The 22,896-nt window shown below is 49.2% G+C and overlaps 1 protein-coding gene across 12 annotated transcripts in view; it reads right to left on the minus strand.

Annotated features, from left to right (window-relative positions):
• The window catches only part of AGAP1 (ArfGAP with GTPase domain, ankyrin repeat and PH domain 1), a 556,588-nt gene that overhangs the window by 323,723 nt on the left and 209,969 nt on the right, over positions 1-22,896 (minus strand). For all 12 annotated transcript variants that reach the window (XR_016394007.1, XM_089916180.1, XM_089916184.1 and 9 more), the window contains exons 4-6: positions 17,404-17,489; positions 12,887-13,028; positions 7,700-7,834 (exon numbers count right to left, since the gene is read on the minus strand). Coding sequence is in view for 11 of the 12 variants with exons in the window: in XM_089916180.1 (XP_089772306.1) it covers positions 7,700-7,834; positions 12,887-13,028; positions 17,404-17,489 (363 nt within the window). In the remaining variant the exon portion in view is untranslated. The remainder of the gene's footprint in view (positions 1-7,699; positions 7,835-12,886; positions 13,029-17,403; positions 17,490-22,896) is intronic.

A 22,896-nucleotide genomic window follows, 5' to 3' on the forward strand; every position in this document is an offset into this window, starting at 1 on the left:
GATAATTTAGAAATTGCCCCCTACCTAAAAACTGTCATTTTGGGAAGTGATTTTAAGCAAATCAGTCAATATTCCAAGGAGATAATTCCTCTTTAAAAGGAATTATCAGTGGACCTCTGGGTCCACTGAACATGGTGGGAGATAAATTCTTAAAAAGGGCAACTTCTAGGCAAAGAGACTCCAAATGAGGAACGAGCTGATTTCATACTGGTGACAATAATCATGTTTTAAAACACTTGAGTTATTCAAGGTTCATCACCTCTTAGCCCCGGATTGCTCAGTGCAGCCCAGTCACTGGTCCCACCTTGATACATTCCCTACCTGTTCACCGTGTTTGGAAGATGTGGTTACAGATCACGTGCCACACGCACCGGGCTCACCTGGAACACAGGTGTTGAAAACTTCCCACCCCTAAGAACTTTTGAGCTCAAAGATTTTTTTCTAAGAACAGTAAAGTAACTCAAAAGTTCTTCTGCTTTTCTTTTGTTTTTGTTACCTCTGAGAATACAGTTTACTACACCAAGTGTTGCTATGTTACTTCTGGCATTCATTCATTACTTCGATGTGTGATTTAACCCTGTTGCAGAGAAAGCTTCCCTGGTTAAGAAATTCACCGCATTTGAAAATGCATATACAAGCAGTACTGACAATGTCATGTTTCATGAAAATAGTTACTATAAATCATTTACACACTTTCTCACCCAAACATACACGAGGGTTACAGCACAAGGAGAACCACCTCCCCAAGCCTACACATCCCTAATCACTCCACACCCCCTCCACTCACAGGCTCAATCAAAAGTCTGCTTAGCGCTCGGGATATTCTCAGTTTGGTGAGAGATGATCCGCGATGGGCCGGGTAGGGCTCTTTTGGAAACAACTTACAGATTCTAATTTCCAGGGAATGAGACCAAGTTAAAAGCTACCAGGCAGTGACAGCCAAAGACGCCTGTGGTTAATGATGACATCAGGGCAGCCGCAAAACCCGGGTGAAGACCGCCTTGTCAGACTTAACCAGGTAACTTGAGAGGAACCTGAAGACTGTTTTCCTTTTCTTTTGTCCCCCACCTTAGCATCACCACGTGAGTGCTACGTAAGGCTTAGGTAGGTTACTTTTTTCACGTCATCCCTGTTCTTGGGAAGTTTTAAACTAGTAAAAACCTTTAAAAAGTGTAATTTAAGCAGCTGAACCTTTTTGTGCCCCATCCTAATACACACTAACCAACCATCTGTCCCAGGAAGTCCTGCGCATACAACTTTCCACTGCAAAGAGGGCGGTGAGAGTGGGCGGGGTGGGTGTGGGCACAGTGACAGTGATGGGCACAGAGGTGCAGTGAAAACAGGAAATGGACACGCGGGCCTGACACCAGCCGAACGATGCGACTTTAGGAAGCCAACCCCACAGAGAACGTGGCTCCCAACTACAAGTCAGGCCTCGTAAGATCTACTACCTTACACCATAAGCCCTTAGCTTAAACTGCGACATAAACATTAGTCATCATTATAACTGATAAAAAAGTGCATATTAACAGATACTTAATGACACTTAATGACTTAATTAGTTCACCTTTTCAGTATATATTAAATGCCAAATGGACACACATGGCTTGCTTTTGAACATGAAAAATCTTATCTTTGAAAGTACTCTTTTGGAAAAGAAAACATATATATATAAGTAACAATAAATTGGCTCCAATCTGATCTCTAACATAATAAAAATAGGAGAAAAACAACAGCAACACTACAGATAACAACATAGGCCACCCTGCCGGTGAAAACTAAGCTGGTTCCAGGAAAGAATGGAATAGGCCTGACACATCCCTTGGCAGGAGGAACAGAAGACTGTGATGTAAGCGAGACAAGACGGTGCCAGATGATGCCACACTGGGGAGAAAAGCCCAGAAGATTGCTTAGTTAGTGATGCCCTAACACATGCAGTCAGGTTCCAGAAACTGGGCTCATGAGCACAGCTACCCCTGTACTGGACACCCCTGTAATTAGGGCCAAGCAGCTGCAGACGTGTCGTGTGAAAGGGGATTCTCTGTACATCAGGGTTTCAGTCTTTGGAAGCAAAGGCTGGAAAGCACACCGAGGCTGCGTGCGGCACCACAGGACCCCGGGCAGGTCCGCGATCTCTCGGGGCTCGGGCCTCGGCATGAGGGAGCCGACCCCCGGCAGGCGTGAAACCCAAGTAGAACAGCTTCTGAGAAGGCGCTTTCCAGAATGTCGACTGCAGCACGAATCTGAAGAGCTGGGGTGGATGAACTGGGAGATTGGGACTGACATATATACACCACCATGTGTAAAACAGACAACTGAGGGGAACCTACTGTATAGCGCAGGGAGCTCAGCTAGGTGCTCTGTGGTGACCCGGGTGGCTGGGACGGGGAGGCGGGGTGGGAGGGAGGGCATATAGGGATGTATGTATACACAGAGCTGATTCATTTCGTTGTCCAGCAGAAAGTAACATAACACTGTAATGCAACTGTACCCCAATAAAAAAAAAGAAATAAAGAGCTGGGTGATGGTGTCGAAAGGCTGCTATGAGTCTTCCTAGGAGGGGGCTGCTATAGATAAACGTCCACCCCCAGGACAGCTGGAGGGAAGCCTCAGTAAGCAGAAGGTCTAGCAAGAGGCAGACAGCGACCTTCAAATGCTACTGCCCAGCTTTGCCAACCACATGTACCTAAAACTAAATCGTTTCTGTTAATATAAATTAAACAGATCCATCCTAGAACAGAAGGTCTCCCACGTGAGATGACTGAACCACCCTTGACAAACAACCCAGTGACAAAATCCAGCAGCCTTGGGCAGAATTAAGCAGGATGGCAATCTGCAATTTATCTACATCTTGGTCTATATGGATCTTGAGCTGGTCCACCAATTACTGTCAGAGCAGAATCTTGCAGGTAGGTTTCCTACTGTTCAATGAATAGAAGCTTAAGAAGTTAAACCTTTAGTGGGGAGTATGCCTTAATGTGTATAATAGGATGCTCTGAATCAGGATTTAACAAATGACTACAACTTTAGAATGTATGTGCAACAATATTAAATTCTGCGTACAACTGATGCTGGGAGGAATAACACAACATCCTATACATAAAACAATACTGTTTACGATTCATATAAATCTGCATCAACTCATTCTGGGGGCGGGGGAGGGAAGGAGGGAGGGGAAGGGCATAAAGCAGCTTAGATAAGGGAAAGACAAGATGGTGTTCTGTACCACCAGCTGGTTCTCCTTCGCATTCCGTATAAAGGGAAGCCACTCTTCTTTAGGTATCAGAGATCTTTAAAATATGCAAGCCAGATGCCATCATTTAAAAATTATAAAATATACCGCCAAAACCTTAGAGGTCCGTCAGCTCTCTTCCACAAAACGCCAAAACAAACAAACGGACCCTCCCTCATCCCGAGGCTAAGATAGCTGTTCAGTGACACAAATCACTATGCTCATCACATGTCCATGACACACCACTGTCACTCCGGGCGAGACAAGCTACAAACACGGACACCCGATACAAGGTGAGATATTTAAAAGTGTTCAAAGAGCGACTAAAATCCACCATTTCCAAAACCCAACCCCAGGAAACTAAAATCATGGCTGCTCTATCGTGAAGACTTTCTTGCCCCCAAGACGGCGCATGTAACCCTCCAAGGGGCACTTTCACCACCCACACCAATGACTTTTCACTACCTTTAAGCTCTGCTTGGTCTTCTGAGGGAAGAATTTACTTTCGTCGTTAAGCGGTGTTTATTTTAGCTTATCACTGAACGTCTCGCTTGAAAACTCCCACCAGCAACACCACCTTCCTTTACCTGCCCAGAGGCTGAACTAGAACGCCATGAAAGACGTGCTCACTGCAAGGGCTCTGGCCACTCAGACCTGGTTCCTTTATAGAAAGTGACACTTCTCTTTTTTAAAAATAAAATTAAAAAAAAAATTATAGCACCAGAGAAACAATACCTGCCGAGAATGAACTTTATTTGCTGCAATCCTGTTTCTGCATGTATCCAGGCCCTGATCTGGACAAATGACCAGGGACTTTCAAAAACCTGAATGCCAGACACAGAAATCACTGTCATATTAAAAACACAACGGCCTGCAGTTCCTCTCCCAGACATGCCAGGGGCAAACAAAGCAGCACAGAATGGGACTGAGAGACACGGGGTGGGCCCCGGGCAGCCCACAGGGGCCCCAGAACGCCCCGTAGGGCCCTTCTGGGAACCCAGACGAACAGATGGGTAACCAGGCCCCAAGCCAGATTCAGCTGCCCAGATTAAGTAAAAAGCAATGAGTGCATTAATTCTCAAAAGGCGAATCTGACAGGAACCCCCTGTGCAGGCCAGATCATTCTTCTCCACAAGCTACACAAACTAAGAAGCAGAGGGTGACCCCAGGCTGTCAAGCAGGGGCGACGGAAAGCACCCTAGTCCGGCACTACCTCTTCTCCGCCCCCAGGCAAGATGTCGCCTGCATTGCTGGGTGACTGTTCTAAGTTTATCTTCCCTGCTGGACTTTCACTTCACCAAGACAGGGGCCCTGACTGTGCTTCCAGGCATGAGGAAGGCTGGTGCTCAACTAAGGGAATGAATGAACGAACGCAACAACCAACCTACTTTGCTTCCTCCTGATACCGAGAAGCTAACAGAGAACCTCCCTCCTGAATCACCTTCCAGGAGATATGTGACTACACCAGCAAAACCATCCTGTTTCTCCACTATTTTCACATTCTGTCTTCTGTTTTAGGACACTTAAAGAAGCAAAGACTAAGGTCCCTGGTCTCTTACAAAGCAGAGCTGGGCAGCCAGTTGATCGGGAGCTCGGCCTGCAAGAGCAGGTGGAGGTCGGAGCTGGGGTAACACACCGGGTCTGGATGCTTCTTTGATCGATAAGCTAATGGTTACACAGAAGTCACATGCTTTTTAAAAAATTTTTCTACCATGCAAAGATATAAAAAGTACACAAATAAAAGTAAGCCCTAGGGCAAAGAGAAAGCCCTGAAGTCAAAAAAAGAAATCCAGATATACCAAGTCCGTGAGTGGGCAGTGAACCTGTGCAGTGAAAGTGTACCCTGCCCCCAGCCTGCCCCGGGGTATGTGGGCAGGACCCAGATGCTCTGTTTTAATGACAAAATGGTTAAGGCTCTAGGCTCCCGGCTCCCAAGACTGGGATCCAATCCACGCGAGTACCTGTGGTCAAAGTACCTGACCTTTCTGAGCCCTGAGTTCTTTAGCTATAAACCTTCCAAGTTTTTTTTTTTTTTCTTTTCTTCCCTTGAAGATTAAAATGGATGGTTATTGCTAATGATTTCCAAGTACTGAGTATATTCCCCATTCGGTTAGCCACTACTTTCACCACTAACAATTCAAGAGTTTACGATTAACAAATAAAAAGGTTTACCATCTAATTACCACAGAAAATATGCAGAGTAACCGCAATTTTATTTTAGAAACTTAACCTTCACGTAAATAGAAATATTTTAAGAATAAAATCACAACAGTCACAGAAGTTGCAGTATCATGCAGACTTTGTACAATCCAAATACTCAACGGGAATGTATCGTTTCTGAAGTAATAACAAAATGTTCTGGAAGTCTCGCAAGCCTGTGAAAACTCACACTTCGAGTGTAATATGGTTCACCAGTGGAATCACTGAGGAGCCGTCACAGCAAGGAAACACTGGTATTTTAACCAATGACTTTTGGAAAGGTCCTTCCTCATGCTCCCCTTGCCAGCTTCCAGCTTGAGGATGACAGGGAAGTGGCCCCAGCACACTGGCACCTGCCCACTGCCTCGGATCCCCTGGATGCTGGGCAGGGAAGCTCCATAACTTGTCATCCCTGAGTACTAGTTAGTTTACTATGTATAAGAGGAGTTCATTTATTTATGGGAAGTTCACATTTGCAAACCTCCATCAACGTACAAGGAAAGCAATCACTGTGGAGAAGAAACTCATCCACGCAACTAAATGCCGATCCTCTACGTCAGGGATGGGCAGACCTTCTGTAAAAGGCCACAGAGTATCTCAGGCTTTCTTGGCCAAAAGGTCCTGCTGGAACCACTCAACTCTGCGGCAACACCCAAGAGCAGCCCAGCGCACCCCTCCCGCAGCCTGTAAACAGAGAAGTCTGTTTATAGAAACAGGCTGTTGGCCAGGTTTGGCCCCTGGGCCCTAGTTTGCAGACCTTTCATCTGTTAATACTCCACTTTAACCATCACAGGGCTTTCCACTATTGGGGCAAACGGCGACCTCGCCCACTGGAGCCCACCCCTCGGGAGAGCCCCACAGGCTTCCTTGCGTCATCCTTCACGGTGTCACTAACGTTCAAGGAGCTGCAGATACTGGCCCTGAACGGCTTTTAAGTGGGGTCTGCTCCCGAGCACGGGTGGGCAGGGCCCGAGGAGGCCCACGTAAATGTGCGGTAAAGGACAAAGGGGACGCAGAGCCCTGGGGACTGGGGGCTGTTCTCGGGAGACTCCTGAGCTGGGAGAGGAATGTGACGTATAGGGACTAAATAGGATAAAGGTACTGAAAAATAGAAAAGGCTGATAATTATCTGGGAGGCGGATAAGAGAAAAGAGATGGCAAGCTTAGAAAAGGAACTGGCTGCTAAGGAAAGTGGAAGAAAATGCAAAGTTAAAAAATGGACACAATCTTTGAAATTTAATAAAATGGCGAGAGTGTGCAATTCCTATAATTTTCTCTGAAAGCTCGTTTGGACATTTAAAAAAAAAGCATAACCTGCCCGGTTTGGGGAAGTGCTGGGAGCACCCCATCATTACTACTCTTCCTGGCATTAACAGTCTCCCCAGGGCAAGGCCTCCACGACCCCAGGAGCAAGGGCGGCCTCCAAGGAGACCAAGCCTGGCTGCCCTGCTCAGCCCCCAACAAGCCCCAGCACAGAGCTGGGGATGCAGAGGTAGGTCTAAACCAGATTAACCCAGAAGAGGAGGGGGCCTAGGATCCCCATGACGCCCATCAGAAACAGAACCCTCTGCTGGGAGCATCCTTCTCCTGGGTCTTTGATGCTAACCTACCCCAGACCCTCCCTGACCCCACTAGACCAGAGACCACCTTCCCCGCTACAGACCCCGCCCCCCGCCTCCCTCTCATCCCCACCTGCTCTCTCCCCCGCCCTCCCGGCCTGACGTCTGCCATCACAGTTGTGTGTGTGTGTGTGGGGGGGGGGACCTCTGCTCCGCCAGGAGAATTTCCTGCCTGAGGGGTGGCTGTCCTGGAGGTGAGGGATCAAGAAGGAGGCAAAGACACAGTTCCCAAATGCTGGCGCTCACTCCCAGCCACCGGCCCTAAGGCGTACTTACTTCTGGCCAAACCTGACTCTCTCTTTTCTGCTTACTCTCCTCCAAACCCAGCATGAAATATTTAAACTTTTTTTTTTTTAAATGGGGCTGAATAAAGAATGAGCATCTACAGTGAAGCAGAAATGGTGCGTGTGTATGTATGACACGTCCTGTGCGTAAATAACCATTTGAGAAGTGCTTCATCCTGTGCAGAAAGAGGTCACCAATGGTACACACAGGACTGTTTCAGGGTGGATGCTCAGCGCACCCCCTGAACGCGACCCGGGGCTGAGGGTCCCCCTCCTTGTAGGGAGCGCTCGGGGTCACGTCATCCACGTGGACCAGTGACCGGTGTGAGGTGAATGGATGCTGCAGGCACAGCATGAGTATTTACCGTCCTGGAAGACCCTCTCCACGTTCAGCCCGTACGTGGCGCACGTCTCGTAGTACGTGCACCTCTTGAGGTCGCTGGAGAGCTTCCGCGCCCTGGCGTCGTCGATGACCCGCGGGTTGGTGGAGCTGATGGCATCTGCAACAGACGGACAAGAAGTGGCGACATGGTGACCACGAGCGGCCTGGGGATGTCCCACCGCTCACGGCCCCCAGAAGCTCAAAACCTGCCCCATGCTGAGCACTGCTGGGATTCTTTTCAGGACCTGGAGTTTTCAAAACACCATTTATCCCCAAAATAATCATCCCAGACACCACAACGATCAGGTGTTTCAGAGGATCCTGCTTCTGAATATGAAATAAAAGAATGTCCCTGAAGACCAGAAGGAAAGGGTAAGAGTTAAATGTGGCTCCAGAGGAAAATGCTTTAACAAGGAAAACCACACGGTCACTACGTGTGGTGACCTTCTCGGCACATGGCACCCGGGAAACGCACGCCCTCTATCTGCCCGCTGGACACACGCTCATGGAGCCCTGTTGGGTGCCTGGCCCAGTTCTAGGCACAGGGATGCCTCCCAGGGAACAAAACTCTGTGCTCTCACAGAGGGGACATTAGGTCAGCTGGGGAGGAAGGCAGAAAATAAGTAAGACACAAACGAGGAAGGACGACGGGTATAGGATGGGACGTAGGGTAGGAGCTGGGTCACAGGGCAGGGGTCAGAGAAGCCACACCTGCAGCAGGTGGCGGGTGGGGGAGGGTGCCTGGGGCAGGGGGCGGCAGAGCGCCGAGCATTTAAGGGGGACCCAAGGGCGAGGCAGGAGTGGGAGGGGGCCTGGGGCACTGGAGGGGGTGTCACAGACTAGTGTGCGAACCACGTTGGCTCTTAACAGGTGGCTCGGTTGGGGGACTTCCCTGGCAGTCCAGTGGTTAAGACCTCGCCTTCCAAGGCACGGGGTGCGGGTTCGATCCCCGGTCGGGGAGCTGAGATCCCACATGCCTCGCGGCCAAAAAAAAAAAAAAAACAGAACATAAAATAGAAGCAATATTGTAACAAATTCAATAAAGACTTTAAAAGTGGTCCTCATCAAAAAAAAAAAAAAAAAAAAAAAAGATGGCTCGGCTGGGAGACACCCCTCACCTCCTTCAGGACCTGTGTACAGATGGGGGCATCTGAGCCGCGAAACACATGTCGGGCACCAGCCACCAGTCTCCTAATAAAAAGAAATGCAGCCCTTCTTTTCTTTCAGCTCGGCATCCACGAGGCCCTCTCCCCGTTCATTCTGTTACTACTGAGTAACTGGGGGGCAGCCACACGCCCCGCACACAGGACCAGAAGACGGGCTGAGACGTTCCGGCCGGCGTGCTACCCTGCGACGACACACACTTTACAGGGCTGCTCCTGACGTAGCATTTTCCCCGAGGGCACGAAAGCTCCTGAGTTACAGGAAACGCTCAAGATCTCTTTAACCAAAAACCCGCCACCGGGATTTTCTGTACTAGTCCAGGGAAAAGCAGTGTAAGTCACACAAGACAGTGACAACCTTTTAAATGTCTGCTCTTGCACAGGAAGTGCCTGAGGCACTCAAATTCCTGGAAGTAGTAAACAAAAGGGACATCTTGAGGGAATAATTTATTGATTTTTTTCCCCTCTCTTTCTCTTCTCCTTACTCCCTATTTTTTCTTTTTTTCCTAGTCCGATGGAATAGGTTTAACTGAGAGTTCTGAATTACTCCTAGAGAAACTATGACTCAGGACCCTTCTCCTGACAATGACCGGAGCCACCTCAAACAGATGTTCCAGAACATTCCCTGGCAGGGCCTGTTAGAGGGATTTCTTCAAACACTATTTCGTCCTGTCTTCTTACCTTACAGAATAAGAAATTTGACTTGGATTTCATAACACTTAAGGAAAAGAAGTTTGTTTTTTTTTTAAGGTGTAAACATCTTTTAAGAAAACAGTAGAAAAAAAGTTAGAAACCCAGAATTTTCCAGTGCTTTGGTATAAACTAGAAAATACACGCCACAGAGCATGAATCCAGCTTCAGATTTATCCTGACCCCGTAATCCCCCAGGCCCTCCTTCCCCGGTGGGTGCCCACTCATTTCTGTCCCATCTCAGCTTCCTTCCAAGATACACTGTCATGTGTCAGAAACAGACCCTACACTTGAATGCTCTTCTGGTCTTATTTTTCATTCCTCTTGTCACTCTGCATCTTTTTACAGCTCGGGCTTCGCCCTCCAATCAAGGTGATCTTCAAGTCTTTAAAACAGATGTTTAAGAGACATCACACCATCACCTCGTCCTCTTAGGAACATCCTCCAGCTCCCCGATGGTACCCGGGAGAGAACACGTCCCCCCACCTCTGGGTAAGGCCCCACACCCCACGTACCCTTCAGGAATTATCTTAATTCTTCTCCATCTTCTCCATCCCATAATCTCCTATCTTGAGGCCACCAGCCCCGACCAGCTGGGAGGGAAACCTGAGATCCCCTCAGCCGTTGTCTCTGGCACCCCACGCAGCCTGTACAGCATCAGGACAAGCGTGGCTTCACAGAAAGCGAAAAGAGCTAATGGTACCTACGGGTGGAACCTTCCAGAAGCCCACACTCACTCCACCTTCCTGCCACGGGGGCTTCCAGGGTGCTCTGGGAATTAGAGGTCTGGCTGATGACCACGAGGAGCCCTCAGGTGAGGACGGTCCCTAACTGATAACATTCCCGTCCTGCTCCTTTGGGACATGGCTTTGCTGAAGTCCAAACAGGTCTCACAAATGAATATGAGGGGACAGGGAACAAGCCCTCCAGCAGTGCTCCCAGGTGCTCGCTGGGTGCAAGCTCCCAGGTGTACCTTGCAGGTACATGGCCCTCAATCGACAGACGCTTATAAAACTAGAGGGAATAAAAGGGGGCCGGTTCCTCCACATCAGGGCTTCCCCAGAGCCTCTGTGGAGCCATCCCCAGGCCTCCCTGAGACACAGACCATCCACCATCCTGGTGGGAGGTGAAGATGTGCCTTCCTTCAGCTGGGGTGGGAGACACAGAGGCTGCACTTACCTCCAAGGCCCGGAGCAGGGAGAGATATTATCTGCAATGCCAACAGGACCTCAGGAAAACTGGCCACACTGGAAACATCAGGAACAAAAGCAACCACGCCCTCGACGCCGGTGTGCCCACGGGTGCCCCCACTGCCTTACGGGATTTCCTCCCTTCAAGGCCTGGCAGCGCCAAGGTCAACAGCGGCCTGGAGCGAGTGATGCGGGGTTTGCACGGCCCCGTGCAGGGACCCCAGACTCGCCACCCCTACTACCCAAAACACTGCTGTGCAGGAAAGACAACAAACTGATCAAAATTACCTTTCTGGCCTGGATTGAAAACCTACCTGCCCTTTATCCCGGTGAGTCCACCGCAGAAAGGCATTCTGCATCCTGAACACAGATCCCCTGAACCCAGGCGGCTGGTAAGGAGCCGCCCATACAGACCCTGCTTTGGCTCAGAAATGCCCTCGGTAGGCCTGCAGGAAGAGGCGCTTACTGGAAATTAACTGCCTCGATGTCGATTTCAAGGCAGCTTGAAGCAAGGTCTTCTTTAGACGAGCTGCCCACTATAAAATATTACGTATTAAGAATTTTCAGGAGGCCAACTCAAATATGCCAATTCTGTACATCCAAACAAGGACCAAGGGCTTTTTACTGGCGTGCCTTGTCTCCCAGTGACCACTAGAGGGCGCTTTGGGCATAAAAAACCTCTCACGTCCCATGTTGGTCTAAATCCACCTCTGCTCTGAAGGTTTCAGGTGTGAGACCGCTGGCCACGACATATATGCTATTAAAAAAAAAAAAAAAAAAAAAGAGGGGGGACTTCCCTGGTGGTGCAGTGGTTAAGAATCCGCCTGCCAATGCAGGGGACACGGGTTCGAGCCCTGGGCCGGGAAGATCCCACATGCCGTGGAGCAACTAAGCCTAGGCATCATAACTACTGAGCCTGCGCTCTAGAGCCCGCGAGACACAACTACTGAGGCCGTGTGCCTAGAGCCTGTGCTCCACAACAAGAGAAGCCACCGCACCGCAACGAAGAGTAGCCCCAGCTCACTGCAACTAGAGAAAGCCCGCGCACAGCAACAAAGACCCGATGCAGCCAAAAAAAAGGGGGTGGGGTGGGGATTGGCAATGAAGTTCTCTCCATGAAAACCCAACCCTCACGTTTTACATCTAGCACCCTGAGCAGATGACTTTAGTTTATTCCACACTTTTTTCTCCCAACACACACACCCACTCCACGATTCAGGCCTATCCTGCCAAGGCAGCAGATTACCCCGCCAGAGCTCTCAGTTATATTAGATCTGGTGCCACGCACGCAGCTAATTGTTCTTGCTTGTTTGACGCAGCTGGTTTCTTATTTGGAAAAGTCTTACATCAGGGCATGCAAGGGCAGACCAGATGTGCTCATTCTAAAGGAATTAACAAAAACAGAACCTGCACCAAAAAATGAAAGGAAAATCCAGTGTTTCTTGACATGATTATATTTTTTAAGTTCCCCATTTTTCTGACAAAGCAGTTTTAAAGTTAACCTTCATCTGACTTTTAAAAACATTCCGTATGACCCCTTAGTTAAGTCCCCAGTGGCAGGTATCAGCACATAAATGAATCTATGATCAAGGGCATAGTAAGTGATGTCACTTTACTAAAAGACCAAGTTTTAAGTGTCCTAGAAAAAAACACAAAACGTACCCACATGGTAAGATTCTATGCTTTCTAAGGGATCTGCTAAAAATGAGATACAGCTCATAAGACATTAAGAAATAGAGCAGAATAAAACAAAACTCTGCATTATATCAGAAATCAGTATTAAAGGTACAAAGGTTAACATAAATAACCTTTTAGGGCGCTTATATATTATTTTGTAACAGAGAGAATTAAGATATCCTAATATAGAAATTAGAGCACTTGGGAGTGTGTGTGGGGGGGTGTGTTTTGTTTTGAAGTTGCCAAGTGACTTCTCCACTGAATCAAATCAGGAAGTGTGACAGTTTCAGTTTCATGGATGCTCACTGTAAAAAGGGAGCCTTCAGTAGGAAATTACTACTTCTTTAAACCGTTTCCAAACCCCTCCACTCTGAAAACACAGGCCAGGAATCACTTACTGCTCAACTGCTGGAGCCACAGAAGCACAACCTGCCCTCGGACACCACTCACCCTGGGTTCCCACCAGGACCAGCGGAATCTCACTCGTGTTCCGGTAGTTGGCCATCCGGCTGTAGTAGTGGTAGACCGTCTGGAAACTTATCTCATCCTCCAAGCTGAAGACAAATATAACAGCGTCCACCCACATGGCAAACTGGGGAGAAAAGAAAGGCAGGTGAGCAGGAGATATTGAGTGAGGAGCTCACGAGAGAAAGGCAAAGGAGCAGCATGGGGTCACCTTCATGAACACAGGACGAAAGGCCGGCAGACACGCCTCCAGCCGGGCCACGTCCGTCGTCTTATAGCGCATCGCTGGGGCGTCACGAACGCCCTTCTCATCCTCGCACAACACGCCTGTGACGGCCCTCAGCCCCTTCCCACCCAGGCCACGCTGTCTCCAGAGTAAAACCAGACATCCTTCCCCAAGGGAGTGTCTGCCCTCTGGCCCGACTCGGCCAATGGAAGGCAAACCCCGCGCACAGCAGAGCCGACCTGGAGATAGGCACGGAGGGCGGCCTTGCAGCTTCCTGTTTCACCCCAAACTCCCCAAGGAGGCCGCCCAGGAAGCCGTGCTGGACCCCTGAGATGGGGCTCTTCCTCTGGGTGCCCACGGCTCAGAAATCCTCCACCTCCAGGGCCAACTACTCCCGTCAACATGTGAGGCCTTCCTATTGTAAAGCTCAGCCGCCCCTGATTAATTCCAGCACCCTTCAAGGAAATTATGACTCACTGCCGGAGAAATTAACAAAAGCAATGAACAAAACTTAGGGGAAAATAATGAAAACCCCACAACGGCCCGACTCCTGTCATTTTATTCTCACTTTTCTTGCATCCAGCTGAACTCACATCAGATCCTCTCTCTGGCAAATAACCACACCCTCAAGCACACGTTATCTCGTGGAACACCCATAACCGTCTTGTAAAGCTGGAGCCAAGAGAGGAGAGGGTCCTGGAAGCTCAGCAGCTTCCCAGGGCTCCCAGGGTCACAGAGGTGGCGCTGAGGAAGAGACTTAGCGCCAGAGACCCTTCTCTTTGATGAAAGACCCAAGTGAAAATCAAAAAAAAAAATGCCCCACATGCTTTCTCTAAAAGAACCTGCAGCTCCCACGTAAGTTCTGCTGGTCAAGGCATCAGCTCTAATGTTTGGTGAAATTTTTAGTGGGTTAAGCTCTGACTTCCACATATAAATGAAAAGCGTATTCAGTTACAAATGGAGATTTTACGCAACAAAACGTAAATACACCTGAAGTTCAAATGATAAATATGAAATTAAATGAGAAAGAGAACTTGGGGCCAGTAGCCTTGGGACTGGCTGATGCCTCCTGAGGGCCCAGGACTCAGGCTGACACGGCATGGCATCTCCTTCTCCCCTTCTCTACCTTGAGATGTGTTTTCCTTTCTCTTCCCAAGAATCGGGGAGAAGTCAGCTTCCCCACGCCCACGAGCACCTTACGAATGCTTGTGGTCCCTGGGACCAGCCCGCACCTCCCAAAACTGACAACGACCTGACCCTCCGTGCAGAGGAAATGCAAACCAGGCCACATCCTCTCAAGGGTGCATCCTGAGAGCCCCAGGGCCTAGTGAGCAGTGGGCACTCCGTAGATGTCCCCCATCCACCCCAGCGGCTTCTCCACCAACTGCAAAAAAACCCCCCAAAAAACCCAGTTAACTGGCAGAGTTTTCACACCACCTAATAGGACACCAGTATCCACAAAATCCTGCAACTTCACTCATGAAGCCGTCATTACCTTCGCAGACTATGTAACATGATCTGCGACAGTGGAAACAAACATCATGCTCACATGTGCCTAGGAGTGGTGACTTGAAAACAGTTCTTTTCCTTGAATGTCCGAGTACACTCGGCCTAGTTTTGAAAGGCTCCATTTGACATCCCCTCAAAGCAGAAATCTGCACTTTAACCAGGGTAAGCTTCTAGCCTAATGATGCTTCTGTGGGAAGTACGTGCTAGAATAAGGGACTGGTCCTCAGGGAAACTCAGGGCCAGAGGCCAAGACAGAGACCTCCTGGGGGCCCTAGTTCTACCCCCGGCGGGGCGGGGGTGTGGGCCGGCCACCTCGGCCTGTGCCCTGATGCCATGAGATCTCAGGGCGTCAGCGTCCTTGGTGACGGGAACGCTCAGAGCATCGTCTCTCAGGGTCATCTCGAGGATTAAGTGAGCTGCACCACTCAGGGAAGGTGGCGGGGCAGGGGGCTCAACCAGTGTTACCGATTCACAATACGTGTGCTTTCCAGACATGAGAAGAAACTTATAAGAAGGGCTCCATTATTGCTCACAGGCCTTAAGTTTCTTTGTTTTATTCTTAAAAGCCAATTCTTTAATTAATCAGGGACTAAAAGGAAGGAAAATGTTTCTGTGTCGCATGACATCACATGTCCTAAGCATCTGAGGCTACGGAAAAATGTACTCCATAGGAATACGTGCTTCCTAGAGGAAAGATGCTTCTCAGAGGGTACATACCACTGGAGAGAAAAACCCCTGGGATTTTTAATGTCACCGTCTGGGGATGTGGGGAACACTGGGCCTGAGCTTCGTAATAAGAGAACCACCCCCCAAAATACTTTCATTAAAAAGGCAACCCCAACAGCAATCATGGCTGATGCAACCTTCAGGGTGGGGCAGTGCTCCGAGCCCCTAATTCCTCGGGCTGGAGTTCCCTCTCCAGTGTGGGCCTGGGGCTCCTTGGGAGGCTGGTCTCACTGCGGTTAAACTCTGGCCCAGGGCAGCCTGCTCACTGCTCCACGACTGGCGTCAGGGGAAGCGCCGTGCCTCTGCAGCCCTGGGCCCCCCAGCATCCCATCCCTGGCAGCATCCCTGGACAGCAGCGCCTCTGAAGCCACTACACCAGCTCCAACATGCGCTTCTGTACGTCTCTCAACTTTCTTCTTACATTCTTTATGTCAGAGCTAAGGTGTGCTCTTTACATGTGAGATTGCCCCTGGTCACTCCAAAACATTTACGAGCTAGAAAAGCAGAAAATCACCCCAGGTGATCACCACCCACACTTTACCTACGTCATTCTCCTACTACCACCTGCCTCGGACGGAACCCTTGTGATAGCAGGACAGACGTCCCACGGGCGAAGGACCACTCAGAAAAAGTGATTGAGCTTTTAGCACCATCATGAACCTTCTAGGACGGTGTCAGACATCACACCCTGTCCTGCTTAAGTATAAAGTAACAGATGTGCGCTGAACCCGAGCTCTCACAGCTCCGTAACCTACTTTTTTTCATGTTTAACATGTCTTCAGTGTTTCCTTACTCTCATCGACTATGCTGTTTCAGCAAAGCGAAAACAAATCTTTTCCACACTTTTACTAACGTCTTTGAACGTACCTTATGGTATGTTCAGAACATACCTTATGGACTGCTTTGTTTCACGGTTTGACAGCATTTTTCTTTCAAATACTGGTATAGCTTACAATCAGTGGCATTTTAGACTCACTAAAACATGGTAAATCCACGCCATTTTTCTGTAGAGCTGCATACACCTCAGTGTATGGAGTTCTAGAACTTTAACAACCTCCATATTCAACATCGTTCACTTAAATCACCAATAATCCTGTGTCGCACTTGCACCAAAGGGTAAGTTCAAGAAAGAGCGCCAGAGGGAATTTTAATATTAAGTTCGCATTAATGGGTCTTGACTATTACTAGCCCTCGGTTCCTTCGAAGTGTTCAGCTAGTAAATTATATAAGTACAGTAATAAACTGGAGAGTAAGTAAACCAAAGAAAAAGGTTTTCCACACTCATGCTGGTTTTTTTTCCTCCGCAACACCCATTTTTCAAGGAACTTTCAAAGAAATCTGACCGTGCTGCATCCTGGTTTGTGACGGAGAATGATCCGGGCTGAGAAGCCTGGTGGGCAGCCTGGCAGTAGTGCTCAGATTTCCAAATCCCATCCAACTTTCTAAATGACTGTACTGCTCTAGAGAGCAAACACAGGATAAAAGGAGAAAAAAAGGGCTATAGACACTTCCAGATGTCAATTCAGCTGAGTTGACACATCAGTGCAGATTCTGCTCTTCCTTCCTCCTTAAAAAACGCAAAGTGGGGCTTCCCTGGTGGCGCAGTGGTTGGGAGTCCGCCTGCCGATGCAGGGGACGCTGGTTCGTGCCCCGGTCCGGGAAGATCCCACGTGCCGCGGAGCGGCTGGGCCCGTGAGCCACGGCCGCTGAGCCTGCGCGTCCGGAGCCTGTGCTCCGCAACGGGAGAGGCCACAACGGTGAGAGGCCCGTGTACCGCAAAAAAACAAAAACAAAAACAAAAACGCAAAGTGAAAATCAGCCACACAGCCCAAACTTCCCTCTAGGTTTCTGTCTGAAGGAACAACAGCATTAGTCTCTCAGGGATGAGAAAAACCTCAGTCACAGAAAGCATTTTCCTGGGGCCTCTCTCTCACCTTTTCTTGTATGCACCTGACCGACTTCTTAGACACACCTGTGGAGTCAGACCCTTCCCAAGGAGGCACAGGTGAAAGCTGGTCACCAGTGTGCGCGCAGTACTCACCTGTGCCTCTGGAGGGCCCCCTTCATCTCTGATCAGCAGCAGATAGCTCTGTCCGTCAACAACAATCTCTTTCTTGAATCTGCCACCTGCCATACACACACAAAAAAATCTTGTTACGCGGGAAAGACAGAGCGAGGGGAGGGCAAACAGACGTGGGCTTCGCTTGTGGAAAAATACACCCTAGGCTGTGGCCCTGGGGGCAGCCCTGAGTGTTTAGTACGAGTGGGCTGCGGCTCTGCCTCCAGGGACCCCTGGACTTTAAAAGAACTACTGAACTCAGATTCAAATATCCATCCGTAAGAACCCGTGTTCCTTTCTAGTTAGAATACACAGCCTCCATGCAATGCCAGGATCACTCGTGGCTCAGAAGCGTGGGATTTTAATGCAGGCTTTGTGTGTAAATTCAGGAATTCTCTCTCCCTGGGAACACGCTGATACCGAGTCCAGAAACAGAGAGCACGGAAATTGTTCTCTCGTTGGGTTCACAAAACCGAAATGAATTGTATCTGCTGATCAGGGGCCTGGTCTCCAGCACGTTGGCAAATTCAAGGGCTGAGAATCTGTATTCTCCTCAAGAGAAACCCAGTTCTTGGAAGGAAAACATAGAACAGCATGGGGATGGTGTTTCCGTGTTCACAGTTCACAGGTAAGGGAAGGGTGCTCAACTACTACACACGGGTTAGACACAAACTACTGGATGGCAGCTCCGCACAGGTGGAGACACAGCAGTGCAGCTGGCGGACGGAGAGCGTTAGAGACCACGCTGGGTTAGCGAGAGACCACCAGGGGCCCCGCCGGAACGCTGGGGGTACGGGGGTGGCCACGTGAAGGCGGCAGGGGCCGACCCCTCCCACGCCCAGGTGCCTCAAGCATCTCCCCTCAGCGCCCCGGTTCGGACTGCTAGGCTTCCCCTGGGCAGCGGGAAATACGTCCACTTCTGGGTCCCTCTGCCACGCCCTCTGCCACCTCCAGAGACAAACGACCTTCCCACGCTCTGGGCTCTGAGCCTGTCGCAGTCACCCCTCACTGGGCTTCGGAACTCGTGGTCTCGAGGGGAACACGCCAGCACCGGCGCTCACTTCAGCTCCTCGGCACAGAGGCCTTCCAGAATCACCAGCTAACCCCGAATAACTGGAAGCTCGCGAACCTCGCTGGTGGAGCTTCCCCACCGGCCCCAGAGGCTGGGTGTCGGCCCCCTGTCCCCCCGGAGTCACACCTGGCTCTCCGCCACAGTGGCCCCCTCGACGACGCGGACCTTCCCTCCGAGAGTCCGGGGTTTGGGCCATCCCAGCGCCCGAGAAGCAGAAACTAGCCTCCCCGTCCCAAACCACCCCGCCTCACCTCACCGCACCCCTAAGAAGTGTCCGCAGGTGGGCCTCTGCCACGTGAGGCTGGGGCGGCCCGCGGGGAGGTCGCCTCCGCAAGCGAGCACGCATGCGCACACGGCCGCTCCCGCCCCGCATTTCCCCCCCCCCACCCTCCGCCCCGGGCACCCCCGTCACAGGCAAGATGCACGTGCTTAAAGAACAAAACTTCAAAAACCGAAGAAAACTTTCCAACTTTAAAACGGAGGAACTCTCATTTTGATCCCCCTCACCGCCGACACCGAAAAAGGAGGGCAGACTCCGTGGAGAACGGACGGAGGGAAACACATCTGATGGGTTGGGGCGGGGGACAGAGCGCATGCGCGCTGGACCAGACGGGCTGAGGCCCGCTCTGCACCTGCGCATCTGGCTGTAGGAGGATCCACAGTGATTCACGGTCCCTGTGCCCCGCAGCTCCCCCAAACGAGCCCTGACTCCCAGCATCTGAGCGCATGGAGGCCAGCCCTGGTCTGATGAACTCAGGTTCGACCTCCACGAGCCTTCACAGCTGCCCTGGGCACGCTGGTCTCACACGGCCAATTCCTCACTAGTCCGCGTGGTCTCCAGAGCAGGAGGGGGGAGCTCCCGCAGTACCAGCACCCCTCCGCTGCCAGCCGCCTCCCCCCATCTCCCTGGGGAGCAGGCACCCGGTGGGCGTCACCACGCAGCTCTCCCGGAATGACGCCCGCTGATGGCCCTGCTCCTCCCCTGGGTCTCTATGCCCTCGTGTGTCTTACAGGGTAAGGGCTTGTTGGATGAATTTCACATCTATTCGTTCATTCACTTTCTTTCACATATTTTTGTAGAGTCACGACCCCAAGTTATGTGTCCAGATAGCTGAATAACAATACTAAAGTTAAGAAAGGTTTGCACAGAGTTCTTTCTGCTCCTCTGCTTTGTAACCTCAAGCAGAGGCCTCTGGATCTAATTTTCGTCAGCTCTAAAAGGAGGGGTGATTCTCTCCTCCATCCTTAAGGCCCCTTCCAATTCTAAAATCACTTTTCATTTCCCCCCTAAGATATGTAATTAGTATGTCTCTTCAATATTTTACAATTGCAAATATTAGACACTTGCAATGGACTTCTGTGTTTTCTCTGGTGTTACACATACATCAGGAAACAAAAATGAAACACTCAAATGCATTTGCCAAGAACCCAAAGGTTTGATTAGATAAAATTCAGCCAGGTGTTTAAGCACCCAGATTGTGAAAAAGTAAGACTATGATTAATAAAATTATATATAAAAAATAAACTCCTACTGCTGATAGATTGTCAGCAGGCTCAACGGGAACATAGACAACTGGGTACTGGAGAAACACAGCCCAGCAGGTAAATAAAATTAAGACTTTAAAATCCGTTTTCTACAGTTCACTTTAGAGACACAAAGGGAAAAAACCTTGGGATGAAGTTGGGGGTGGTACCAAGCTGGTCTACACTCCCCAGGGGCCACCTCTCTCATTATCTGAAATTCAAACCCACCATCCATCCCAGCCATTAGATCTTTCCCTACCGAAATATTAGAGCACATTACCAAACTCTACATCCAACTTCATTTCTAATGCAGATTTTTAAACACCTATTTTACAATCCTATTTCCAATTACAGTCATCCCTCAGACTCCACAGGAGACTAGTTCCAAAATCCCTTATATAAAATGGTGCAGTATTTTCATATTACCTACACACATCCTCCCGTATACCTTGAATCATCTCCAGATTACCTATAATATCTCGTACGGTATAAATACCGCGTAAAGAGCTCTAAGTTCAACATAAATGTTACGTAAATGGCTGCCAACATGAGACAAATTCAAGTTTTGCTTTTTGAAACTTCCTGTAATTTTTTTTTTTTTGAGTGTTTCAGATCCGTGGCTGAACGAATCTGTGGATACAGAGGGCTAGCAGGTCTGTTGCACCGAGCTTTGTATTCCTAGCATTTAATGCACAGCCTGGCCTGCGGCCCATGCTATAAACTTGTTACACGAATAATCGTCAACCGTCTCTGACTGCCAAATACTATTACATAACATTAAAGTACCCGGGGGGTAGTTTTACTTTTAGAAAGTGTACCCAAATCTGACCCCTGTATTGGGAACTATCAACATGCCCTTGGCTCAGCCCACCCGTGCATATGTGTGCAGTGTCCCCCACACAGCTGCCTGCCCACCGAGTACACAGGGGTACAAGGGCTCTGTACCTGTGCTGACATCTCCATGAGAAGGGAAAACGGAGGTCCCTCCCGCACTTAAGTTTGTTCCTTCCAAAGATGCCGTGAGGTCAGCAGAGGCAGAGAGCATCACGTTAAGTGTGCAGCAAACAGGAAGAGATAAGTGAGCAGAACCAAGTTCATCTCTGGGCTTTGATGTTCGTAACTGAGTCTCGCTGGACAGTAGAAGAGGTGTTTGCATCTCGTTTGAGCACACAGAGGGGACATTCTTCTTGTCTGAACTCAACTTCACATGCAATTTATTAGATTTCTGGTTCACCCAAAGTCTAGTTTTCAGAGTTTCCAGAAAACTGCCCTGGGAAACTTTGTTTGCCCTTCAGCTTGCCTTCTTAAGCAAGTCAAGGTCTTAATTTCTTCCAAAAATGAGTAAAAGATGGACCTGAATATACCTACCAAGAACAGGGATGCTGGATGTGTTGTGAATAGCACACCAGGAAGAAAAGGTCAGTTGTTTTGTTTCTTTAATATCTTGAAAAAAAGACTCAAGGGGGCCCCTTATAATCCACTGGTAACCAATCAGTATCCTGATCTCATGCTGGGGGAACCAGTTTTGAATCTGGGATGCTGGCGTAGGTAAAAACAACTGGGTTCCCTCTACTCTTTAAACTCAAGCTAGGTAGGATGGACCTACAATGGAGCCCTATTAAATATAAGGGCTGTCTACACTGAAGGAGGTATAACCATCTCACCCGGGTTGGCATTTCTGCTTTAAGGGGGAAAAAAAGAAAATCAAATTTTCCTATTCTCCAAAAAAAAAAAAAAATCTTGTTGGGAGTAAACACGGCAACAGATGTTTGACATTTCTGTCTTTTTGGCTAATTGGACCAAAAGGTATTATCATATCATTAACAGCTCTCCAGGCAACAGCAAGCCTTGTAATACTTTACAAAGCACTTCTCTTCCCACCTCATGTCCGTTGTTCCTCACAGCATCTTGTGGTGCAAATATCACCATCAACCTCCACATCTAACTTGGCTGGAAAAGAAGTGCAGACGCCGACCAAACCCCCCCAGCCAGCAGGCATGAGACCCAAACCCAGAAGTGCTGACTGATTCTCACCTCCGCCCTCTTCCCCGTGGATTTCTGCTGAGACAGTTCATGGCACACAGTGTCCACAGACGAGCTTGGAATCTTTCGTGTAATTTCCTAGCACCCACAGGGCGACACTGAGAATGCAAGGCGGTGGGGCTGAGGATGTCTTTTCCTCGCTCCACTCACAGCTCTGGAAGGGAACTGCCTTCACAGCCTCAAATGGTAATCATCCCTGTGCTTAGGAAACTAAAAAAGAAATAGACCTGCCTATCACTTTGTGTCACAGGGAAGAACCTTTTGTATTCTATTACAAGTTAATCATTAAAGGGATGTTGCCTATAAGCTTAAATGATACATAATGGCCCATGTCTGGGAACCCTGCCTCCCAGGTGATGAGCATTAAGCTAAAATACTTTTGTTCAGTTCACAGGAAACATCCTGACCAGGCCCACCTGTGAATGACCGCAGAAAGGAAGAAATGAACACATCCCCTCCGGAAGCTGATGGGAACCAGTAAGTGTTTGACTTTACTCCCTCCCCTTCTAGTATAAAAGGAGCCTGAATTCTAACTGAGGCAGGATGGTTCTTTGGGACACGAGTCCAGCATCTTCTCGGTTTGCGGGCTTTCTGAATAAAGTCGCTCTTCCTTGCCCCAGCAACTCATCTCTCGATTACTGGCCTGTTGTGTGGTGAGCCGTACAAGCTTGGACTCGGTAACATGTTTCATTTTTTTTTCCTGCTGATTTCCATCTTTACTTTTCCACGCATAAGCAAACGATGAATATCATTCTTGAGTTTAAAAGTGCATTTGTGGAGCACGCTCTTTCCCTTTTCCATAAGAAAGGGGGGGGGGCATTATTCCAGCATCTGAT

Source organism: Delphinapterus leucas, chromosome 8 (assembly GCF_059928025.1).
Source record: "Delphinapterus leucas isolate spDelLeu-1000000601 "Yukka" chromosome 8, BTC_Dleu_Yukka2, whole genome shotgun sequence".
NCBI lineage: Eukaryota > Metazoa > Chordata > Mammalia > Artiodactyla > Monodontidae > Delphinapterus > Delphinapterus leucas.